This window comes from Toxorhynchites rutilus, chromosome 2 (genome assembly GCF_029784135.1).
Source record: "Toxorhynchites rutilus septentrionalis strain SRP chromosome 2, ASM2978413v1, whole genome shotgun sequence".
NCBI classification, from domain to species: Eukaryota; Metazoa; Arthropoda; class Insecta; order Diptera; family Culicidae; genus Toxorhynchites; species Toxorhynchites rutilus.
The window spans coordinates 211,868,771-211,892,645 of NC_073745.1; the positions used below are offsets into that span (position 1 = coordinate 211,868,771).

Below are 23,875 nucleotides of genomic sequence, written 5' to 3' on the forward strand. Positions count from 1 at the left end.
CACCCTTAGTGGAGGAAGTTTTGCTACTGGCAAGCGAAACCACATACAAAATTCCAGAACGACATTTACTTTCTCGGTGACTAAACAAGCGAAATAAACTCTTTTTGTTAATAACAACCTCGAAAACAGTAGCAATGCTTCATAGCGCTAATGCAATCCTAGCTGAAGGCAGTTTTGCAACTGGCACGCGAACCCAAATAACTTATAACATTACAGTAAGACATTCAAGATGCTTGGTATTCCCCAAATATTTTTTTGACGCACAACCTTAACGCCTGCTTCGCCATAACGTCAGTTTAATGCATTGATGCATTCTCAAAGGCACCAACGAAGCCCTTATGATGACGGAAAACAAACAATGTTAACTGCTTGGAAAAAGACTGAATTATGCCACACAGCTTGTACTCTGCTGTAACACCCATCGTTTACAATTTCGACCGACGTGCCGAAATCGCCTACTTTGCTGTTACGATGCGGTGTCACACTCGCGAAGGCTCGGTTTAGTGCGAGCGCTTTTCACTGCACCTACATCGCGTGCATCATTGGATGACGCTTGCCTCGAAATATTATTGCCCCTGGCAATGCGTTCGTTTTTTGCAGGGCTCGAGCCTGCCTTCCTCTTCTTCTTGCTCAACATACACTACGCGAAGCGTCCAATTTATGACGCGGAAAGAAAAACACACGATACGAATAACGCGAAAAACGAACAGAAAAACCAAACGACGATATCCAAGTTGGATTACCACTGGTGGGGTCCAATCTTAGATCGAAGCGCAGCGAAAGCAAAGTGAACTGGATTGCTCCATAGTCCGATGCCGAATGAAAGTTTGCCTCAGCGAGATCCACTGTTTATACTCTAGGCAAGTATTCCCCTTCATTCTTCTACTTTTCCTTTGTTCATGGGGACTTTGAACCCTACGATTTCCCCTCCGTTGGTCGTCGATAAGTTGCTCGTTATTGACAGGTCTGTTCGGGAAAGCACACAAATGGACATAACAAATGTATGGGAAAATGGAAACGCCTCAAGTTTTCATGAATTTTAACCATTTACAAACCAGGGGATTCTAATGTATAGCATATTAAACAAATCTTACGGAATTTCCGATTCGTTTAGTATGTGAATCGCCAAAATCCGTTCACGGCAAAAATAGTTATTAACGTTAACTTTATTTCATAAAAACGTGACCTGTTTTCTGATTTGGCACCCTTAATGAAAGACGTAATTCTACGTCAAAAATACTACCGAAATTCAGAGTAGGTGGTTGCAGTTGTAAGAGCGCTTACTCCAATTTTCGGTCATAAAGGGTGTGTCACATCAAATTGCATCACGGAAAAAACGCTGTAGAAATTTAATTTTTAGGAATTATATCTTCAGCTCTCGCTTATAATCATAAGAGTGTATAGATTACGTTGGCCATGCTTCACTGTAAATTTTTCGTAAATTTGGAAAAATGTCGTCGAACGAAAAAGAGCGTCGTGAATTAATCCTGTGCACTCATTTCGAGAATCCGGAGTTGTCACATCGGGACATCGGTAAGATGCTGGGAATCGTCCAATCCACGGTCAGCAGAATACTAAAACGATACTTCGAGAACCTAACCATCGACCGGAAGGTGAAGAACGGCAAAAATGGATGCTCCGTCAGTGAAAAAGATCACAAGCGCGTAGTTAAGCAGTTTAGACGTGATCCGAGAAGTTCGGTCCGGGATGTCGTCAATAAGCTGAATTTGTCAAGTTCATTCGTCCAGCGGAGCAAGCAGCGGGAGGGCCTGCGTACATACAAGGTTCTGAAGGCTCCTAACCGCGACGAAAGGCAAAACATGGTGGGGAAGACGCGAGCCCGGAAGCTGTACACCGAAATGCTGACGAAGCCGCATTGCCTGGTAATGGACGACGAAACCTACGTCAAAGCGAACTTTCGTCAGCTGCCGGGCCTGTTGTTCTTCTCCGCAGAGGACAAATTCAGCGTTCCGGAGGAGATTCGCAAGCAGAAACTATCCAAGTTTGCCAAAAACGGGCAGGTTTACCTTAAGGAGTGCCTACAGAAGCGCTTACTACCACTATTGAAGCAGCACGAGGGCCCGACCATCTTCTGGCCGGATCTCGCTTCGTGCCACTATTCAAAGGACGTGTTGGAGTGGTACGAAGCCAACGGAATCACCTTCGTGCCAAAGGAAATGAACCCGCCCAACGCGCCGGAGCTTCGCCCAATAGAGAAATATTGGGCGATTATGAAGCAGGTCCTCCGGAAGAACCCAAAAGTTGTCAAATCGGAGGCGGACTTCAAGAGAAAATGGATTTCTGTTCAAAAAAAACTACAACCTGACGTTGTACAGAACCTTATGGACGGGGTAAAGAGGAAGGTGCGAGCATACGGGCTTGGGCTCGAAGTATGAATAAAAAGAAAATGCCAAAAGTTGTTTAATAGTTTTTATTTTACTGTCTAAAATTTTCAAAAGGATCGGTCTACTGGGCGAATTTCTACAGCGTTTTTTCCGTGATGCAATTTTTTGTGACACACCCTTTAATAATCGTCCCAGTTAGCAGGTTGTGCATAGTTTAATGACCAAATTTGAGTCTTAATTTTCGCTGTTGGATGTTCATGTGCCAACGAGAGCAGCTCCGCACGAGGCAACGAAAATATCCCAGCCACAAGTGAATCCACCCGAAATGACTCAAACCAGTCAACTGCACAGCGTTCTTAAGAATTGGGCATCTCTCAAACTTCATTGTGGCTTATTTTACGGAATGGTCTTGGACTACATCCTTACAGGATCAAATTGACTCAAGAACTAAAGCCTTTCGACCATATGAAACGCTGAAACTTCTCCGATTTGGCCCCGAATCATGAAGAAAATGATGATTTTTATCACAAAATTATTCTCAGCGATGTGACTTATTTTTCACTAAATGGCTTTGTCAACAAGCAAACTATGCATTATTGGTCAGATTCAATCCCGCAGTTTGATGAACGTGTTGTTTCGAGAAATGAATCTGTCGATTGGCCCCCTCGTTCATGCGATTTGACGCCATTGGACTTTTTTGTGTCAAGTCACTGGTCTATGCCAATAAGCCAGCAACTTTAAAAGACCCCAGAGACAACATCCAACGCGAAATTCGGAACTTTCCGGTCGAAATGTGTGTCCGAGAAGTGGAAAATTGAGTCCAACGGATCGGTCGCTGTTAACTAGCCCGTGATGGTCATCTGACCAAAATCGAATTTCATTCTTAACATGTACAAGCTATTGTTGACCCCCCGGTTGACGCCACTGCGTCACCTATTTGGCTGACTTTTCACTCTGCCAATCAAGTTTGGATACGATAAAGAATTCGATTATCGATTATGATTTGATCCATTGTTGTTTTAGGAGATCCATTCGGAACAAATGTTCCTTGGAGTAGGATTGTAGATCAATCTCATAGCCGTAGCCGAGTTAAGAAACTTTTATTTCTTCATATTTCTGAAGTTTGGGCATTTAAGAGTATACCCCAGAAAAGACTTTTCGGCAAACCCATTATTTACCGAGTTGTAGCCATTTTCGTGATGCGGTATCTAATACAGCACGGCCATAACAAGTAACCTCAAACGCGTTTTTCTCGGAACTAGTTCTTTAAAACTGGCGTGAACTGAAGTTCTGCTGAACCGAATTTATATCAATACAACATGTATGCGTCTCTCTATCGCATGAACCAATAATAGTTTTTAAATTTCAATATTTTTAAAAAATCGGTAAAAAAACGTAAAAAAAAGATATACCTAATGTATAGTAAAAATATTCTTTGTTTTATTTTTTCAGAGCGGGAAAAAAAACGTCCGAAATTTCTGCCTCTACACCCCTTGACATCAAAATCACAACTTTTAAATCGCCAAAACCATAACTTCACCATAAACTTCTATAAGCATTCGATGCAGAACAATATTTCATAAAAAAAATATTTTTTGCTCCTTCGTTGCCTCGTCGGTATTATCCTTGTCTGGAACATCGCCTGTGGTGACTCATAACAACCATATCACCAGGTGATGTAGTATCGGTATCTTTGGTAGTGAATACCTTATTGTTATTTTTATAGTTCCTGTAGTAATCTGATTTGCTCCCTTGGCCGAGTGGTTAGCGTCATAACTAACATGCCGGGTGTTCGGGTTCGATTCCCGTTCTGGTCGGGGGAATTTTTCGTCAAAGAAATTTCCTCCGACTTGCACTGTGATCACGCGTATTCTAGAGCTTGCCACTCAGAATGCATTCAAGGCGTATTATTTGGCATATAAATCTCAACTAAGTACTAATAAAAATGACGCAAGTAATTAATGCACGAATACTGGGAGAACATACTCATCGGAGGAATGGTTTCTTCTCTTCGCTGGTGAGCATGAAGGGAATAGATTGATGAGCTTCATAGTCTCTGAGAGAAACAACTCATGGGCATATTATACTTCTGCTGGGCCATTTAACACCGTATGATTGGGAATTTAAAATTTGGGTGAATTACAAAATAAAATTCGTAGCTCTTTTGTTATTCAGTATCTAAAATACAGAACGAAAACAGATGACTAAGGGTTAACTAATCTACGTACTACGCGTAGTTGTTACTTTAAATTTTGAGAGAACGGTCAAGATAAATCCATCCTCGCTTTGGGGGTGCGTATTACACACTTCTCCTATACTTTAGCAAGGAATAGTCTACATCATCTCCACGTTCTTCCTTCAACTCTTTGACGTGCGCACAAATGCCACTCTGCATTTATAAGTGCATTTATAAAAGCATGTATACAACAGAAAATTTGGTTCAATACCGTATTATTTCCCTTTCAGTAATCATAAAAATGAATGCAGAATATCAGGAGATTTAAGAATCAAACAAAAATAAAAGTCAAAATTATATATCTGTGAATTTCAATCAAAAATATATTTCTGTTCCTGTAAAATCATTTGGGTTTGCCATCATCTTTTTGCGCAGAATCGACTGATTTTTCCGCTGCATCTTCTTCAGCACATTTTTTATCTTGGTTCGACTGGCTTTCTGAATAAATCTTTATATCACTCAGGACGATTTCCGTAGCTGGTTGCAGGGCTATCTCCTCCTTCGATGGTTTATCATCAACCAGAAGAGCTTTCTCCTTCATGCAATCAACAGTGCAAGTGGGTGGAGCACACATCTGATCCGTTCGAATTTCCATGGCGTCACAACAAGTTCTGCGCGTCATATGGACCAAATCTTTTTCCTCGAGAGCGCTAGGCTGAGGTTGATGCATACACTCGCAGCCCATGTGAAAATCGTAATACGTGTAGTTGTGATAGGAAAAATATTCCGGATTTTTGTACTCTCCCATTTTAGCACATTCGTTCACGTAGGGGATCGGTCCCAAGCCCTGGGAGAAGAATGATAGCTGTTGGTAAAAATCCTCAATAAGCACGTTGAATCAAACCTCTTCATCGGAATGTTCCCTGAAAACAGTTTGTTTCATTTTTCCCAAATCCTCGTACGATTTAAAGTTCTCCGTCTTGGGTTTATTTCTAGCCGCTGATTTAGTTGCATATAAATTCTGAAAGAGACGAATTAACGAATTGGCTTGGATTTTCCACCATAAACTCATAGAGATACTTGGTAGACGAAAATCGCTGGCCTCATGCAAAAGCATCTAGGCAACGCAGTTATTCCGAACATCCTTCAGCTTAAAAAAATAATATACTTCAATTGTTCCAAGGCTACTCGGATAAACTCTCCCACCACTGGGGAAAAAAACTGTGAAAAAATGCCATGGCAACATGGAAAGTTTTATTTGCTCGTAGTTGCAAAATTCTATTTCATTGTGCATCTGGTCTTGACCGAAGACAGTCGCAAAATCAAAAGTTGAAAAAAAAATCAAGACTCGAAATAACCTCCAGGGAAGCACTTGTCAAGACTACTATCGAAGCAAAAATGTGCGATCCGTGCTGCGATGCAATTTGCGGACCGTGTGGGCCATGCGGACCTTGTGGTCCGTGCGGGCCATGTGGACCGTGCGCACCTTGTGGTCCATGTGGCCCTTGCGGACCATGTGGACCTTGCGGGCCCTGTGGTCCTTGCGGGCCCTGTGGTCCTTGCGGACCTTGCGGACCTTGCGGACCTTGTGGACCTTGTGGACCTTGTGGACCTTGTGGACCATGCGTAAGTTTCATCCTTTTATCTTCCAAAATCGCTTGTTCACTGTTGCTTGTGAAACATTCTGTTCCATGAAATAAAAGGGACCTTGCGCACCGTGTGGGCCATGTGATCCATGCCGGGAGCCACGTAACATGACAGCTGGTCAGCTAGCCTGTATACCCCAGTGTCCAACGGGATGTCCACCACCGACATGCGGCCCACGGTTTGTCACCGTTCAACAGCCGCCCCGACTGGTGGCCCAGAAAAAAGTTATCAACTGTACACGAACCGTAATCGACAAGCACGTTTTACCACAAACGAAAGCAATAGTGGAACCCAAGCTCATCTACCAACCTAAAACCATCATCGAACCGTGTGTTATATTCAAGAAACGTGTGGTGCCGGAACCGAAAGTCGTCTACTACAGTCGAGTGGTCCCAGACCCGAAGGTTGTTTGCAATCAGCGGACTATCGTCGAACCGAAAGAGTACTGCACTACGATGGTTTGCCAGCCGAAGCCACAAATCGTACCAGTTCCACCAGCTAAAGAGTACTGCTGCGTTTCGTCCGGTACCACATTCTTCAACAATGCTTGCTGTCCGCCTACTCCCGGACCAATTTGTCCCCCCAAATACTGCTAGCGCAAGCAACAGTGACAAGCGATCAAAGTAAGTTCATATTTTATGTTTCAATTGACTGATACATGACCCATACACTTCCAGGTAACATGTAAGTTTTGATGACATATTTGTATGGAGCTACAATACAAACCCCATGCCTACAGATCCCCTGAAACATGTCCGATCCGCGGTTAGAAACCCAACTCCAAAGCCGAAGATCCCCAAAACGAACTGGTACTGCACCCCACCCAACCGATGTTGCAAATCGGTTTGGAAAGCGCCAGCACCGTGTTGCTACAAAGCTCCCTGTAGAGCCCACTGCTACAATGTCGATAAGTTTTGCAATTGTCAGTTTGTTCTGCTTGTGTTACCTGTTTGACCAACATTAAAAACAATTTCCTTTCGATCAGATACCCGAAAGCCGATGCAAAGTCCCGCGCTGAGTAACTATTGCTGCGGACCCTGTTGATGATGGAAGGGTGGTCTGTGCGCACGGAACTGGATGCCAAATTATAGTTGAAGTTTTAATAAACAAATTTTGATTAGTAGCATTGACTTTTTCTTGTATTGCAATTTGAGAGTTTTACTTAGCTTAGTTCATTTATTGATTATGTAAATAAAAAGGCAGATAAGTTTAAACGAAATATATCAATGTTTTCCTAGAACTCCTGCGCAACCAAAATGTATAGTTTTATGTTTAAACCAGGTGTATGACACGGGGCCTTATTCCCGTATCCGCTTACACTTACGTTCCCACTACGCTTACTTCTCACTTCACTTTTTTGCGTTTCCACCGATCGTGAAGTGTAAAAATGAACATCGTGTAGAATGTGGAGTGGATACCAAAATAACCCTGTGTTCATTTCCAATGTCGTTTCTAATAGCGCGTTTACATTAGGGAGATCTATACTGCCGTTCTACGCATAGTTGTCCCATGTTCCAAAATCAGCAACTGAGAAAAACGCAATCAAAGTTTTCTAACACACATTTGTCTAGCAGAAGCTTCAAGCATTTCAGTTTAGCAATGCATCGGGTTTTTTATAAGCACTAAGCTATTGTTTAATGAAATGTGAAGAGATTCCCTCAATTGAAGCAATCTAGGTGGATTAGGGGCTTAAAATGCATGGTGGGACAGTTATGCGTAGAATATCAACATGGGACAGTTGAACTTGATTTTGTTTTTTTTTTAATACTGGGAACAAATAATAAGTTTTTTGTGTTTTTCAAAAAGATTATGCATAAAAATATTTTTTTATGGAGCAAAAGTGAAAATTGTCAAAAAGTAACATTTGAGAACTATGCGTAAAACGACAGTGTCAAAGCATAAAAAAGTAAACATAATTGGCACCGTGGTGTAGTATATAGTAATGTAGTATCCCTAGTATCAGTACTGGAACTTTTTCCTACATCTTGTTCTCCTATTGAACGACGATAAAGTTGACGTTAAGGAGATTGTATTGAAATACTTCGAATCCGGTCATACGTTCATGGCGGCTGACAGTTTTCATGCTGCTGTTGAAACTGCCGAGTAGTGGATTTCGAAGATTTCAAAAAGGCTGTTGGAGGGGCCAAGAAGCGCGTCAATGTGATGGACATGCAGAGCATACATGTTTTTAAAACTGAATTTGCCGTTACTCAATACACTCTCAATAAATTAAATCCGCGGGCATAGATTGAGAATATTAGACGGGTCAGAATTGCTAAAGGTCGGTATGATATTGGCTATTCTGATGTTGTTGACAGCAAGCAACTGAATTATTGTGTTTTGCTATCTAAGAAACAGCAAAAGATGCTTGCAGCTGGTCACTTTTCCTTAGATGGCAGCATGAAGTGGCAAAAAGCTCCGAGAGGAATTCAAAAGCAACGGAAGAAATTGTTATTGGCAGCAATACTTCCAGTTGTTCCAGAAGCCAAGAAGGTTTTTTTCGAGAACATGCCAACAAATTAATGCTTATATACTTCTTCATTTACAAAGCGTTTTATTTACCATGTGATAGAGCTTGAAATGATAGATCTCCAAAAAATAAAAATATTAAAAAAAACTATACCAAAATATTTCAATGTTTATTATGCTGCCTTCACATTCAATTTACACATTACACTTCCATTAGATTATACCAATGGGGGCTAAACCTTGTAATAAACCACGTAAGTTCATTTTCAGTCAATTCAGTCCTTATCTTCATCTCTCTTGATGCATACATTTCTGGATTTTGTTAATAATACTACACTTTGACCAAATCTCCTTTTCCTGAAAGTGTACGTGGTTTATGGATGACCCTTTTCTTTCAAAAGCACTCCTAGCAGTTTACATTATTATATGAATAATGCACATACCATTCCTGAATCGATTCATTTATTATTGATCTACAAAAAATACATAGTGGGACAGTTATGCCTAGAATATCAACATGGGACAATTGAACTTGATGTTGTTTTTTTAAATACTGGGAACAAACAATAAGGTTTTTTGTGTTTTTCCGAAAGATTATGCATAAAAACATCGTTTTATGAAGAAAAGTGAAAATTGTCAAAAAGTAACATGGGACAACTATGCGTAGAACGGCAGTATAGCTATAGATGGATTTATTCACTCGAAAAATAGATGTAAACGGGTGATGATGGGCCTTATTCCCGAATACACTACACGTGAAAACAATGTGTAGTGAGTACAACGTTATTCCGGAATACACGCCACTGTAAACATTTGGTAGAATTCATTATCAATACATCGAGTTCATCCACCGATGTTATTCTGGTTTACACTTCACGCTCTTTTTTGTATAAACAGCGATTCCTCGAGTTCATCATAATCGCCGATCATACACTCTCCCAAAAAGTTGGTATATATGACGAGCTTTTTGGTAAATGTTACCAATACTCAGTAAATTTATTACCAATACTTAGTAAACATATTACGCGATAACAATGGTAAACAAATGTCAAATCGGCCAGTATAACCCAGTATAAGCAGTCGGTTCAACGTTGGTTTAACATATACCCTAAACATGTTATGTTAACCCAACCTTTATGCATATATTGTTATAAACTTATTGAGCTTTTGTATGTATATTTATTCATTTATTGAACTATCTAAACTATCGACATCTGATCCTGCATCGATTGGGTCTGATCCATGGCTACAAATTAGAACAAAATACGCAATTATTACTACAAATAGCTACGACAGACTACTCAATTCTCACCATTATCATCTCCAGCGTGTAATTACTTCTCAGCCAAACACATTCGGGAGATATCACGAAGCTGACAAAACCCAGGCGGAATTAAGTGACGCTTAATCCAATTGATCGAACCACCGATCACAATCATCTGCAAAACGTTTATGAAGTTGTCCTTGACCAAATCCAACAGCATAAAGGCAGAACTAGGACTCGACAGGGCTCGATTTTGTGTATCGAAGTACCCAGATTCCTTATTATTGAAGTAATGTCTCCGCATTCTCCCGCAGCAGACGAGCACAAATCATTGCTATCCAATTTGTATCAATATTAATTCAAGAACATAAATTGAATTGATTTTCACGAATATGACTTACCTGTCCCGAATCTGAGTGAATACGACCTTCTTCTGTGAAGAAATAAATATTGGAAAGAAGTACCGTGCAACTCAATTAACAACTTGGTAATTAGGCTAATGAAGTTATATTTACATTTTCCTCGCGGTTCCCAGTAATGACAATCGTAAAAGTTACTAATACCGCGAAGTAAAATGAATCCATCGTTGGTAGGGATGTGTATTGCATCTGACATTCATTTTAAACCGGCGCCACACGATGCTACGAACACCCCCGAATATTGGGCGCTCGATGGTTAGACGCATCGTGTAGGACGAACTACGAGCCTCCAATGTCGAATATTCTCGTTGGAAGGTAATCCGTTTGTTGTGGATTACCTTCCAACGCGAGTCAAAGGATTTTTGTCATTCGTTGATTCGACACTCGATTACATCCGATACACCGCTACACAATTCGTCCGAATCTATCTTTGACAGATTGGTATGTTTAGAAGTTTTAGATGAAGGAACTATGAAATTGATTCATAAAATTCAAAATATTCGGCAAAATATTGCAGTTTAATAATGTTGATTTCAAGCATTTTTAATTTACATCCCGATATCAGTACAATTGCTATGGCAGCAATTTCAATACTCGCATCATCATCCAGTTTCCTAACGTTTTTGATGGTAAATAAAAACAACAAGCATTCGATCCAAATACTCACCGATTGTTTGGACCGGTTGAATTGAATCGAACATTCACTTCACCGTGTAGCAGCACATTCGTCACAACCATGGCGCCTAGAAGTATATCCTAAGGTGGGCTAACTTGCTAAAACCACTCTTCAGCCATCTTGGAAGTCTACTGTGTTTTGTTTGTAAACAAAACACAAAACGCTTGTGCCCAAGCTCTGTAACATCCGTTCATATTGGCCTAAAGCGATGACTGCCATCATTAAAATAAAGCTGAGCCGCAGACAACAAAATCTGCCAAATGTCAATTGACAGGGTCATTGTAAGCTCTGCGCCAGCTCATCTGGGGGACCCCGCGTCCTTAACAATGGACTGGTTTGAGCAAAGGAGAGGTCGCGTCCATGAATGGGGCAACTACCGTCGCTCAAAAGGATAGGGCATAATTGTGCTCGGCCTGTCGGCATTGTTCCCTTTTGTCCGTTTTATGTGGTCTTTCTTTCTGTTCGTGACCGTCTCCGGAAGTAGAAGTGCGCGTCGTGTAAAGTAAATGTTTTAATTTAAATATGTAGATACGTGTAGTTTTCAGTAATGTTAAGTGTTGTTTGTTTATTAGGTTTCGTATTACGTCCACGTCGTTGATAATTGTGGACGTCGTTAGAGTTTAAAAAGTATAAAAAGAAAAGGTAATGAGAAAAATGATTCGAATGGGGACGCCACGGTGGTTAACTTCTGCTGGTCAGGTCCGACCAGTGGGCCTTTTCTTTATTATCTACAGTCGAGGACGCAGAAGATCGAAGAGGACACGACAAGAAGAGGCCCTACGGAAGGGACTATCAGTACCGTTCCAGTTAAGAACCGAAGGCCATCTGATTAGGGAATGGAATTTTCCTCCCACGCACGCCGAAAACCATCAGACCGCAAGTACTGTGTGCTTTAAACCCCCCCGAAATATATAGAAATCACTACCATTACCTTCAGTGTCATTCCCTTTTAACAAACAGCCCTGAACATACATTCTTTGATGTTATTCCGGGCTCATAAAGGTAGCCGTCACCCCTCGTCCGTAGTCGGTTGTAGAGAAGGTTTCACCACAGGAGCATTGGGAACGGTAGCAAGAGAGGCTCCCCACGAGTGACGCGAGTGGCTTTATTTAAAGTAGATAAACGGGAAAGGGTAAACTCCTGGGAAATTGTGGGTTGTGTGGTTCTTCTTGAGTCTGAATCAGCAGTTTGCAACGACCCTGAGTAATCGCGAGCAGAAGGCATTACAGCTCGCTCGTGATCAGTCTGTCTCTTTCACGCTTCAAGCAAAAAATTTCCCTTCTGCTTCCTCCGTACTGTTTTCATATACCGCTCCCTAACCAACTTAGTGATGAAACGGCCTCACCTTAGGATATACTTCTAGGCGCCTTGGTCACAACATTTGTCGATTCATCGAGTCAAATATTTGAGTCCATCATTCGAGTGAAACGTTGGACGAATCGTGTAGCACCTGCATTACAAACGATTGGTAATATTTACAGAAAATTTGTACATTCTACCGTTTGCATTACAAAAGATCTGGAAGCATTTTTTAGTAATCCATTTTCTGGGTGTATCGACACAACTCGAGGATAAACAAAACAAAATACAACTGACGTTTCTTTTACGGTGGGTATAATCTCGTGATATATTCATGTGAAGAAATATGATGAGATTTATAGAAATCGCATCAACCGTTTACACTAGCGCGAACTTATATACTGAATATATTCACATTTTCAGTGAATTTATTCACATGAAGTAGAACTGCATCCAACTTTAGTGATTTCTCACCAGTGAGAAATTCACCAGCGTTTACATATGCCTGAATTTAACCTATACATAGTGGTTATATATACCTCGAAGAAGAGTATCATACATATTCTCATCCGTTTACATCTATTTCCGTGTGATTAAATTTATCTATAGCTATAGATCTTCCGAATGTAAACGCGCCATTAGAAACGACATTGGAAATGAACACGGGGTCATTTTGGTATCCACTCCTTTTTCTACACGAAGTTCATTTTTACACTTCACGAAACGGGAATGAGTACAACAAAGTGAAGTGAGATGTAAGCGTAGTGGGAACGTAAGTGTACGTGGATACGGGAATAAGGCCCAATATATATGATACACTTCTTCGAGGTATATATAACCACTAGGAATAGAATAAATTCAGGCATATGTAAACGCTGGTGAATTTCTCACTGGTGAGTAATCACTAAAGTTGGATGCAGTTCTACTTCAGGTGAATAAATTCACCGAAAATATGAATATATTCAGTATACGAGGGTCACTATTTATATTTCGGGAATAGGAACAAAAACAAATAGTTAAGCTGCGAATATATTGTTATTGTTTTTCAAAGTACTCGCCACGATGATCGATACACTATTCTGATGTTGTTGACAGCAAGCAACTGAATTATTGTGTTTTGCTATCTAAGAAACAGCAAAAGATGCTTGCAGCTGGTCACTTTTCCTTAGATGGCAGCTTGAAGTGGCAAAAAGCTCCGAGAGGAATTCAAAAGCAACGGAAGAAATTGTTATTGGCAGCAATACTTCCAGTTGTTCCAGAAGCCAAGAAGGTTTTTTCGAGAACATGCCAACAAATTAATGCTTATATACTTCTTCATTTACAAAGCGTTTTATTTACCATGTGATAGAGCTTGAAATGATAGATCTCCAAAAAATAAAAATATTAAAAAAAACTATACCAAAATATTTCAATGTTTATTATGCTGCCTTCACATTCAATTTACACATTACACTTCCATTAGATTATACCAATGGGGGCTAAACCTTGTAATAAGCCACGTAAGTTCATTTTCAGTCAATTCAGTCCTTATCTTCATCTCTCTTGATGCATACATTTCTGGATTTTGTTAATAATCGTACACTTTGACCAAATCTCCTTTTCCTGAAAGTGTACGTGGTTTATGGATGACCCTTTTCTTTCAAAAGCACTCCTAGCAGTTTACATTATTATATGAATAATGCACATACCATTCCTGAATCGATTCATTTATTATTGATCTACAAAAAATACATAGTGGGACAGTTATGCCTAGAATATCAACATGGGACAATTGAACTTGATGTTGTTTTTTTAAATACTGGGAACAAACAATAAGGTTTTTTGTGTTTTTCCGAAAGATTATGCATAAAAACATCGTTTTATGAAGAAAAGTGAAAATTGTCAAAAAGTAACATGGGACAACTATGCGTAGAACGGCAGTATAGCTATAGATGGATTTATTCACTCGAAAAATAGATGTAAACGGGTGATGATGGGCCTTATTCCCGAATACACTACACGTGAAAACAATGTGTAGTGAGTACAACGTTATTCCGGAATACACGCCACTGTAAACATTTGGTAGAATTCATTATCAATACATCGAGTTCATCCACCGATGTTATTCTGGTTTACACTTCACGCTCTTTTTTGTATAAACAGCGATTCCTCGAGTTCATCATAATCGCCGATCATACACTCTCCCAAAAAGTTGGTATATATGACGAGCTTTTTGGTAAATGTTACCAATACTCAGTAAATTTATTACCAATACTTAGTAAACATATTACGCGATAACAATGGTAAACAAATGTCAAATCGGCCAGTATAACCCAGTATAAGCAGTCGGTTCAACGTTGGTTTAACATATACCCTAAACATGTTATGTTAACCCAACCTTTATGCATATATTGTTATAAACTTATTGAGCTTTTGTATGTATATTTATTCATTTATTGAACTATCTAAACTATCGACATCTGATCCTGCATCGATTGGGTCTGATCCATGGCTACAAATTAGAACAAAATACGCAATTATTACTACAAATAGCTACGACAGACTACTCAATTCTCACCATTATCATCTCCAGCGTGTAATTACTTCTCAGCCAAACACATTCGGGAGATATCACGAAGCTGACAAAACCCAGGCGGAATTAAGTGACGCTTAATCCAATTGATCGAACCACCGATCACAATCATCTGCAAAACGTTTATGAAGTTGTCCTTGACCAAATCCAACAGCATAAAGGCAGAACTAGGACTCGACAGGGCTCGATTTTGTGTATCGAAGTACCCAGATTCCTTATTATTGAAGTAATGTCTCCGCATTCTCCCGCAGCAGACGAGCACAAATCATTGCTATCCAATTTGTATCAATATTAATTCAAGAACATAAATTGAATTGATTTTCACGAATATGACTTACCTGTCCCGAATCTGAGTGAATACGACCTTCTTCTGTGAAGAAATAAATATTGGAAAGAAGTACCGTGCAACTCAATTAACAACTTGGTAATTAGGCTAATGAAGTTATATTTACATTTTCCTCGCGGTTCCCAGTAATGACAATCGTAAAAGTTACTAATACCGCGAAGTAAAATGAATCCATCGTTGGTAGGGATGTGTATTGCATCTGACATTCATTTTAAACCGGCGCCACACGATGCTACGAACACCCCCGAATATTGGGCGCTCGATGGTTAGACGCATCGTGTAGGACGAACTACGAGCCTCCAATGTCGAATATTCTCGTTGGAAGGTAATCCGTTTGTTGTGGATTACCTTCCAACGCGAGTCAAAGGATTTTTGTCATTCGTTGATTCGACACTCGATTACATCCGATACACCGCTACACAATTCGTCCGAATCTATCTTTGACAGATTGGTTTGTTTAGAAGTTTTAGATGAAGGAACTATGAAATTGATTCATAAAATTCAAAATATTCGGCAAAATATTGCAGTTTAATAATGTTGATTTCAAGCATTTTTAATTTACATCCCGATATCAGTACAATTGCTATGGCAGCAATTTCAATACTCGCATCATCATCCAGTTTCCTAACGTTTTTGATGGTAAATAAAAACAACAAGCATTCGATCCAAATACTCACCGATTGTTTGGACCGGTTGCATTGAATCGAACATTCACTTCACCGTGTAGCAGCACATTCGTCACAACCAAGGCGCCTAGAGGTATATCCTAAGGTGGGCTAACTTGCTAAAACCACTCTTCAGCCATCTTGGAAGTCTACTGTGTTTTGTTTGTAAACAAAACACAAAACGCTTGTGCCCAAGCTCTGTAACATCCGTTCATATTGGCCTAAAGCGATGACTGCCATCATTAAAATAAAGCTGAGCCGCAGACAACAAAATCTGCCAAATGTCAATTGACAGGGTCATTGTAAGCTCTGCGCCAGCTCATCTGGGGGACCCCGCGTCCTTAACAATGGACTGGTTTGAGCAAAGGAGAGGTCGCGTCCATGAATGGGGCAACTACCGTCGCTCAAAAGGATAGGGCATAATTGTGCTCGGCCTGTCGGCATTGTTCCCTTTTGTCCGTTTTATGTGGTCTTTCTTTCTGTTCGTGACCGTCTCCGGAAGTAGAAGTGCGCGTCGTGTAAAGTAAATGTTTTAATTTAAATATGTAGATAAGTGTAGTTTTCAGTAATGTTAAGTGTTGTTTGTTTATTAGGTTTCGTATTACGTCCACGTCGTTGATAATTGTGGACGTCGTTAGAGTTTAAAAAGTATAAAAAGAAAAGGTAATGAGAAAAATGATTTGAATGGGGACGCCACGGTGGTTAACTTCTGCTGGTCAGGTCCGACCAGTGGGCCTTTTCTTTATTATCTACAGTCGAGGACGCAGAAGATCGAAGAGGACACGACAAGAAGAGGCCCTACGGAAGGGACTATCAGTACCGTTCCAGTTAAGAACCGAAGGCCATCTGATTAGGGAATGGAAATTTCCTCCCACGCACGCCGAAAACCATCAGACCGCAAGTACTGTGTGCTTTAAACCCCCCCCCCCCCCCCGAAATATATAGAAATCACTACCATTACCTTCAGTGTCATTCCCTTTTAACAAACAGCCCTGAACATACATTCTTTGATGTTATTCCGGGCTCATAAAGGTAGCCGTCACCCCTCGTCCGTAGTCGGTTGTAGAGAAGGTTTCACCACAGGAGCCTTGGGAACGGTAGCAAGAGAGGCTCCCCACGAGTGACGCGAGTGGCTTTATTTAAAGTAGATAAACGGGAAAGGGTAAACTCCTGGGAAATTGTGGGTTGTGTGGTTCTTCTTGAGTCTGAATCAGCAGTTTGCAACGACCCTGAGTAATCGCGAGCAGAAGGCATTACAGCTCGCTCGTGATCAGTCTGTCTCTTTCACGCTTCAAGCAAAAAATTTCCCTTCTGCTTCCTCCGTACTGTTTTCATATACCGCTCCCTAACCAACTTAGTGATGAAACGGCCTCACCTTAGGATATACTTCTAGGCGCCTTGGTCACAACATTTGTCGATTCATCGAGTCAAATATTTGAGTCCAACATTCGAGTGAAACGTTGGACGAATCGTGTAGCGCATTACAAACGATAGGTAATATTTACAGAAAATTTGTACATTCTACCGTTTGCATTACAAAAGATCTGGAAGCATTTTTTAGTAATCCATTTTCTGGGTGTATCGACACAACTCGAGGATAAACAAAACAAAATACAACTGACGTTTCTTTTACGGTGGGTATAATCTCGTGATATATTCATGTGAAGAAATATGATGAGATTTATAGAAATCGCATCAACCGTTTACACTAGCGCGAACTTATATACTGAATATATTCACATTTTCAGTGAATTTATTCACATGAAGTAGAACTGCATCCAACTTTAGTGATTTCTCACCAGTGAGAAATTCACCAGCGTTTACATATGCCTGAATTTAACCCATACATAGTGATTATATATACCTCGAAGAAGAGTATCATACATATTATCATCCGTTTACATCTATTTCCGTGTGATTAAATTTATCTATAGCTATAGATCTTCCGAATGTAAACGCGCCATTAGAAACGACATTGGAAATGAACACGGGGTCATTTTGGTATCCACTCCTTTTTCTACACGAAGTTCATTTTTACACTTCACGAAACGGGAATGAGTACAACAAAGTGAAGTGAGATGTAAGCGTAGTGGGAACGTAAGTGTACGTGGATACGGGAATAAGGCCCAATATATATGATACACTTCTTCGAGGTATATATAACCACTAGGAATAGAATAAATTCAGGCATATGTAAACGCTGGTGAATTTCTCACTGGTGAGTAATCACTAAAGTTGGATGCAGTTCTACTTCAGGTGAATAAATTCACCGAAAATATGAATATATTCAGTATACGAGGGTCACTATTTATATTTCGGGAATAGGAACAAAAACAAATAGTTAAGCTGCGAATATATTGTTACTGTTTTTCAAAGTACTCGCCACGATGATCGATACACTTTTGCATGCGCTTAAACCAATTTTCAAAGCATTTATTCCAATCGACACGAGCCTTTTTTTTGTGCGATTGTCAAATTATGTGGGATCCAACGTGAACATAATTTTCGCACAACTAAGTGTTCATGTAAAATCGCATATATGCTGGTGGAACTAATGCTTAGGGATGCCTCAATCTCACAATAGGTTACATGACGATCTTGCTTAATCATTTCGTGCACAGCATCGATGTTTTCTGGCACTACAGTCGATTTTGGACGACCTTCACGAATCTCGTCGGACAGCGAACTACGACCACGATTGAATTCACTATACCAGCGATACACAGTGGTTTTTGATGGAGCTTCATCGCCAAAAGTCAAATTAAGTTGATTGACGCACTCTTGTTGTGATAATCCACGTCGAAAGTCGTAAAAAATCATCGCACGAAAATGTTCACGATTCAGTTCCATTTTTTGCCGAGACCAAACTTTCAACTAAATATAAAATAAACAAATAGCGTCCGTATGACAAAATGTTCTGAGTACGTATATCGTCAAAAATGTCAAACTTTACGATGGAACCGTCAGATGGACTCACATGACATCAGTGTTGCCAATTCCCGAAATATAAATAGTCACCCTCGTATAAGTTCGCACTGGTGTAAACGGTTGATGCGATTTCTATAAATCTCATCATATTTCTTCACATGTCTATACCCACCGTAAGAGAAACGTCAGTTGTATTTTGTTTTGTTTATCCTCGAGTTGTGTCGATGCACCCAGAAAATGGATTCCTAAAAAAAGCTTCCAAATCTTTTGTAATGAAAACAGTAGAATGTACATATTTTCTGTAAATATTACCAATCATTTGTAAAATGAATGTCAGATGCAATACACAACCCTACCAACGAGTGATTCATTTTACTTCGTGGTGTTAGTAACTTCTACGATTGCCCTTACTGACAACCGCGAAGAAAATGTAAATATAACTTCATTAGCCTAATTACCGAATTGTTGATTCAGTTGCACGGCACTATTTTCCGATATTGATTTCTTCACAGAAGAAGGTCGTATTAACTCAGATTCGGGACAGGTAAGTAGTATTCGTGAAAATCAATTCAATTTATGTTCTTTAACTAATATTGATACATATTGGATAGCAATGATTTGTGCTCGTCTTCTGCGGGAGAATGCGAAGACATTACTTCAATAATAAGGAATCTGGGTACTTCGATACACAAAAACGAGCCCTGTCGAGTCCTAGTTCTACCTTTATGCTGTTGGATTTAATCAAGAACAACTTCATAAACGTTTTGCAGACGATTGTGATCGGTGGTTCGATCAATTGGATGTTTCCCGGATTCGTCACGACGCAGGTTCCGTATCCACTGACGCTGTGCGTCATGTCAATGTTGCAACGGGGCATAGAGCTGGCCTCACTCAATGCCGCCTGGGTTTCGCCAGCTTCGTGATATCTCCCGAATGTGTTTGGCTTAGAAGTAATTACACGCTGGTCCTGGGAGATTATAATGGTGAGAACTGAGTAGTCTGTCGTAGCTATTTGTAGTAATAATTGTGAATTTGGTCCTAATTTGTAGCCATGGATCAGACCCAATCGATGCAGGATTAGATGTCGATAGTTTAGATAGTTCAATAAATAATTTAAATAGTTTAAACAGTTCAATAAATGAATAAAGATGCATACAAAAGCTCAATAAATTCATTACAATATATACATAAAGGTTGGGTTAACATAACATGTTTAGGGTATATGTTAAACGAAAGTTGAACCGACTGCTTATACAGTTTGACATTTGTATACCATTGTTATCGCGTAATATGTACGAAGAATTTCTATTGCAAAAAATTACTAAATATTGGTAATATTTACCAAAAAGCTTTTCATATATACCAACTTTTCGGAGAGTGTATGATCGGCGATTATGATGAGCACGAGGAATCGCTGTTTACACAAAAGAGAGCGTGAAGTGTAAACCAGAATAACACCGGTGGATGAGCTCGGTGTATTGATAATGAATTCTACCGAGTGTTTACAGTGGCGTGTAATCCGGAATAAGGATGTACTCACTATACATTGTTTCACGTGTAGTGTATTCGGGAATAAGGTCCACGATTATCGCTATCTCACTCTACCTACCGTCATCGCATATTTCACTATCCCTCTGCTGTAAAAGTTCATCATCGACATCACGATATGTCGGTGGTAAATTGGTAATTCGCGATGGTGTCGACGTCTGGTGGCGGCTTCAAATTAGGGCCATAATTTGTGTCCCAAACTCGTTAGTGTAATCTCTATCAGATTAGAAGACACGAAGCCGGTTTTTAAATTTTAAAATTTGAATGAAAATTTTCACATCATGTTATTTAATTACTTGAAACACGTATTTCTGACTTTCATTCAACCATATGGCTATACAATTCCAAAATTTTTGCTGATTTTTTTCATTATAATATAAAATTGTCTTCATAAACAATTTTCGCATGAGACTTTTTCACCAACTGAAAAAAACAAAAATGTTTTTAATTCAAATAGAATACTAATTTCATATGGAAAAGCTAATTTTCATTCATAATTTTAGTTTTGAAAAACGTTCATTCCGACTACAATTCAGCTATTCATTGACGCTCCCCTACACTGGTAAACGAAGCACAATGCCGCCAACGCGGATTGCTGTTTTAAAGAAAATAAATGCTTTTGACGTTTGAGATGTTTGCATCAAAAACATGGCGGGTGTCATACAGCTGGTTTAAACATCGAAATGCTATATGTTCTATTATAGAAATCAAGTCGATGAGAATTTTGTTCGTTAGCTCTATTTCGCTATTATAGAGCAAGTCGGGAGCATCGACCAAGTGATAGCTATCGGTGCAACTGTCAGATTTTTTCGAGTTGTTTGGTTTACTTGTGGTTATCTTCAGATAATTTTTTTTTTGGTTTGTTTCCCTGATATTTTCCTTAGGGAAACATTTCAGAAACGCTTAAATATATGCAACTGCAATAGGGTAAATGATCTTAGTTTGTCCGATTTGGGGTGTTTTTACGAAACTAGTAAATGCAAATCGATTTTTCTTCATGAAAATCACACATAATCGATACGAGTTTGGGTTTGTTGAAAAGCCCCAAGTCTCTAGTTGCTAATACTACCATAAGGTGTTGAAATTATTCAAATTTTTATGTTTTTTAACCATTTTCCTTAAAGAGGAATTATGATCATGGTTTGACCACCTCTGATCATGGTTTGTCCAAAAAATGATCATGGTTTGTCCGGTTTGAGATATCACCACTTTTGAATAAAAACATTCAAATTCACAAGTAGATGTTGCATTTCTCATTGCTTGAATTTACTGTCGTTATATTGATCCATTCATAATTTAGGCTTTCTTCAGAATATTGCTTTTTCTTGGGCATTTTAAAAGTGTTCACCTTAACACAATCAATACAGAAAAATCATACTTCTGCTATGCGCGAAGCACACCATAAACGAACATAAACAAACTGCAGCGCGCCAAGCGGTTGCCATAGAAATCATGTGGACAAAATAACATTATTGAATTGGACAACTCATGATCAGAATTGAGTTCATCAAAATGCGTTAATTTAATGGTTTAGCTATGTAAATCTGGTACAAATGATGTGCAAGCATGATGTTTACAATATTTGTAAGTGTTATAATCCAGAAAAGGTCTGAATACGTGCGAAATAATCATCTAGTTATCGATTAAAAGCTAGCTCGAATGAGGGGCGCATTGACACAAATAGAAGGTGTATTCTATAATCCTTTAAATCATGAAAAAGACAATTTTATTTATATGTGTTGATACATTCGAATACCTTTTTTGGCACAGGAGCGCCGAATTAGAGCATTCAAAAATGTGGGCAAACCATGATCATATTTTCGGCTGGACAAACCAAAATCATTTACCTTACATGAAATTCGAGCTTGGTAAGAGATTATCTCGATTTACAAAATCCGAAATTTTGTTCGTTGTGATAGTGATAGTGATTGTATCGATTTCTCGATTCTATTTATATAAGGCGGCTCGCACACCGGAGCAATGAGCAACTAGCAACTGTCAACATGCAATAAGCAATATTATCACCAATGGATTTTTCCATTTAATCTTTGTTGATCTCGCACACCGACGCAATACGATATCGCTGTCGCCTTTACAGAGCAACACATGTCGCTAGCAACACGGCGTGTCGGTTGAATAGCAACTTATCGCTCATATTTTGACAAGTTTCGTACATTAAGGCGATTGTTTGCATAATGTCAGGGGTTTTTATTGCTCTGGTATGCGAAGAACAACAAAATATGTTTCCTGTTGCATATTGTGTACTGCAGTTTGCTAGTTGCTTATTGCTGCGGTGTGCGAGCCGCCTAATAGAGCCCAGTGTTTGGTCATAGAGAAGCAACTCATTATTGATGGTCCCTTCGCAGTCCTGTGCACATGAGAATAGTTGAAGTCGTTGATTCTAGTTCGGTCACCGTTTGAGCTGCTCCACCGCGCTCGTATGTTGTATGTGACTCATTTCTCATCCCCAGTCATTATCGGCTTGAGAAATGGATTCCGCTTATTCCGTTGGGACTAGACTTGGGAGGTGAAAAGTCGATTTATCACGTTTTTGTGTGAATTGGTGTGGCACCTGAAAATCAAGTTTCTTTTTTCTTCCTGTTGACAATTGAAGAGTGGCAAACAGTTTTTTTACATTTCAATCCAAACTTTATCTGACAAAAAGTTTTTGTGACTTCAACAACATTTTTGACGAAGGAGGTAAACAGGTGCGTCTTCGGCGTCAACTAGAAAAAAACAGAATTGCACATAATTGGCTTGATCAGGATCGTAAATACAATTCACGATTTCACCCAACTAATTTGAATTTCGCCTTTATTGAACAAAAACTGTAAAACGTACAAAATTTTCCCATCGTTGATAACAATTTTAATGCACTGGAATTCATAAAAGCATGAACGCAACAAAAAACAGCAAAAATATTTTCCAATGTGATATCAGCTTTCTAAGGAGCATATATCTGGAATTGTTTAATAGATACTTCACGAGATGACTCCTACAATATTCCGCTGTTGATCCAATAGACGTAAACAAAGTTTGGCAAAAAACTCATATCTTTAAATATTTCTAAAAATAATGTTAGTGCTGTTGACAGCCAGAGAATGTTTGGTTTTATTCCAAGTGCTTTCAGGAGATCAGTCAACAATTATCTTCATTTGAGCGATCACATTTCTTAAGTGCTAAATATTTCCATTAAGATTTCAACGGTAAACCTCTATTAGGAATCATCTGATGCATGGAAGGCTTTATTTATATTATATTTTCGATTTTTCATACCATCATCCTTGATGTAAAAACGCTGATGAAATATTGTTGGAAAGAGATGCAGCTAGGAGAAGACACAGAAGACAATCAAAAGTGGTTCAAGACTCACTACACTTTTTGTTTTTAAGAGGATTTAAACTATACCTTAGAGAGGGAGGAGGAGTGTCCATTCGCCATAGAAACGTTTTGTGTCCCCTAAAACCTTCGCATGGTAAATTTGGTATTTTCTTGATAAGTGTTCGAGTCATGCAGAAATT

The 23,875-nt window shown here is 39.4% G+C and overlaps 2 protein-coding genes and 3 long non-coding RNA genes across 6 annotated transcripts; 2 read left to right on the forward strand and 3 right to left on the reverse strand.

The window, feature by feature from the left end:
* Window positions 1–4,917: 4,917 nt before the first annotated feature.
* On the reverse strand, window positions 4,918–5,694 carry LOC129771735 (uncharacterized). Its single transcript, XM_055775722.1, has 3 exons — window positions 5,602–5,694; window positions 5,426–5,542; window positions 4,918–5,368 (listed from the first exon to the last, which is right to left on the reverse strand). The coding sequence occupies exons 1-3, from the start codon at window positions 5,662–5,664 to the stop codon at window positions 4,925–4,927; spliced, it is 624 nt and encodes a 207-aa protein (XP_055631697.1). The 5' UTR covers window positions 5,665–5,694; the 3' UTR covers window positions 4,918–4,924.
* A 126-nt stretch (window positions 5,695–5,820) lies between these two features.
* LOC129770422 (DBF4-type zinc finger-containing protein 2 homolog) lies at window positions 5,821–7,010 on the forward strand. Of its 2 annotated transcripts, none has more exons than XM_055773256.1 (3): window positions 5,821–6,147; window positions 6,225–6,791; window positions 6,908–7,010. In XM_055773256.1, exons 1-2 carry the CDS (start codon window positions 5,920–5,922, stop codon window positions 6,762–6,764), a joined length of 768 nt encoding a protein of 255 aa, XP_055629231.1. In that variant the 5' UTR covers window positions 5,821–5,919; the 3' UTR covers window positions 6,765–6,791; window positions 6,908–7,010. The 2 variants fall into 2 exon arrangements, with proteins under 2 accessions (XP_055629231.1, XP_055629230.1); XM_055773255.1 differs by having other exon boundaries at window positions 6,846–6,987.
* Window positions 7,011–9,507: 2,497 nt separating this feature from the next.
* LOC129764319 (uncharacterized) lies at window positions 9,508–10,403 on the reverse strand. The gene is made up of 3 exons (XR_008741105.1): window positions 10,303–10,403; window positions 9,950–10,235; window positions 9,508–9,883 (listed from the first exon to the last, which is right to left on the reverse strand). It is a non-coding gene; the product is annotated as an uncharacterized LOC129764319 (long non-coding RNA).
* Window positions 10,404–14,410: 4,007 nt separating this feature from the next.
* Window positions 14,411–15,306, reverse strand: LOC129764354 (uncharacterized). The gene is made up of 3 exons (XR_008741109.1): window positions 15,206–15,306; window positions 14,853–15,138; window positions 14,411–14,786 (listed from the first exon to the last, which is right to left on the reverse strand). It is a non-coding gene; the product is annotated as an uncharacterized LOC129764354 (long non-coding RNA).
* A 3,949-nt stretch (window positions 15,307–19,255) lies between these two features.
* LOC129771991 (uncharacterized) lies at window positions 19,256–19,959 on the forward strand. The gene is made up of 3 exons (XR_008742514.1): window positions 19,256–19,350; window positions 19,418–19,789; window positions 19,856–19,959. It is a non-coding gene; the product is annotated as an uncharacterized LOC129771991 (long non-coding RNA).
* The last annotated feature ends 3,916 nt before the right edge of the window (window positions 19,960–23,875 follow it).

What these genes read in the sequence shown, in the direction of transcription:
- LOC129771735 (XM_055775722.1), bottom strand. Translation starts at nt 5,664, where the DNA reads ATGTTCGGAATAACTGCGTTGCCTAGATGCTTTTGCATGAGGCCAGCG. An exon ending in CAGCGATTTTCGTCTACCAA is followed by an intron (nt 5,543 to 5,601) that starts GTATCTCTATGA and finishes CGTCTCTTTCAG; the next exon opens with AATTTATATGCAACTAAATC. An exon ending in GGGAACATTCCGATGAAGAG is followed by an intron (nt 5,369 to 5,425) that starts GTTTGATTCAAC and finishes TTCTTCTCCCAG; the next exon opens with GGCTTGGGACCGATCCCCTA.
- LOC129770422 (XM_055773256.1), top strand. Translation starts at nt 5,920, where the DNA reads ATGTGCGATCCGTGCTGCGATGCAATTTGCGGACCGTGTGGGCCATGC. An exon ending in GTGGACCTTGTGGACCATGC is followed by an intron (nt 6,148 to 6,224) that starts GTAAGTTTCATC and finishes ATGAAATAAAAG; the next exon opens with GGACCTTGCGCACCGTGTGG.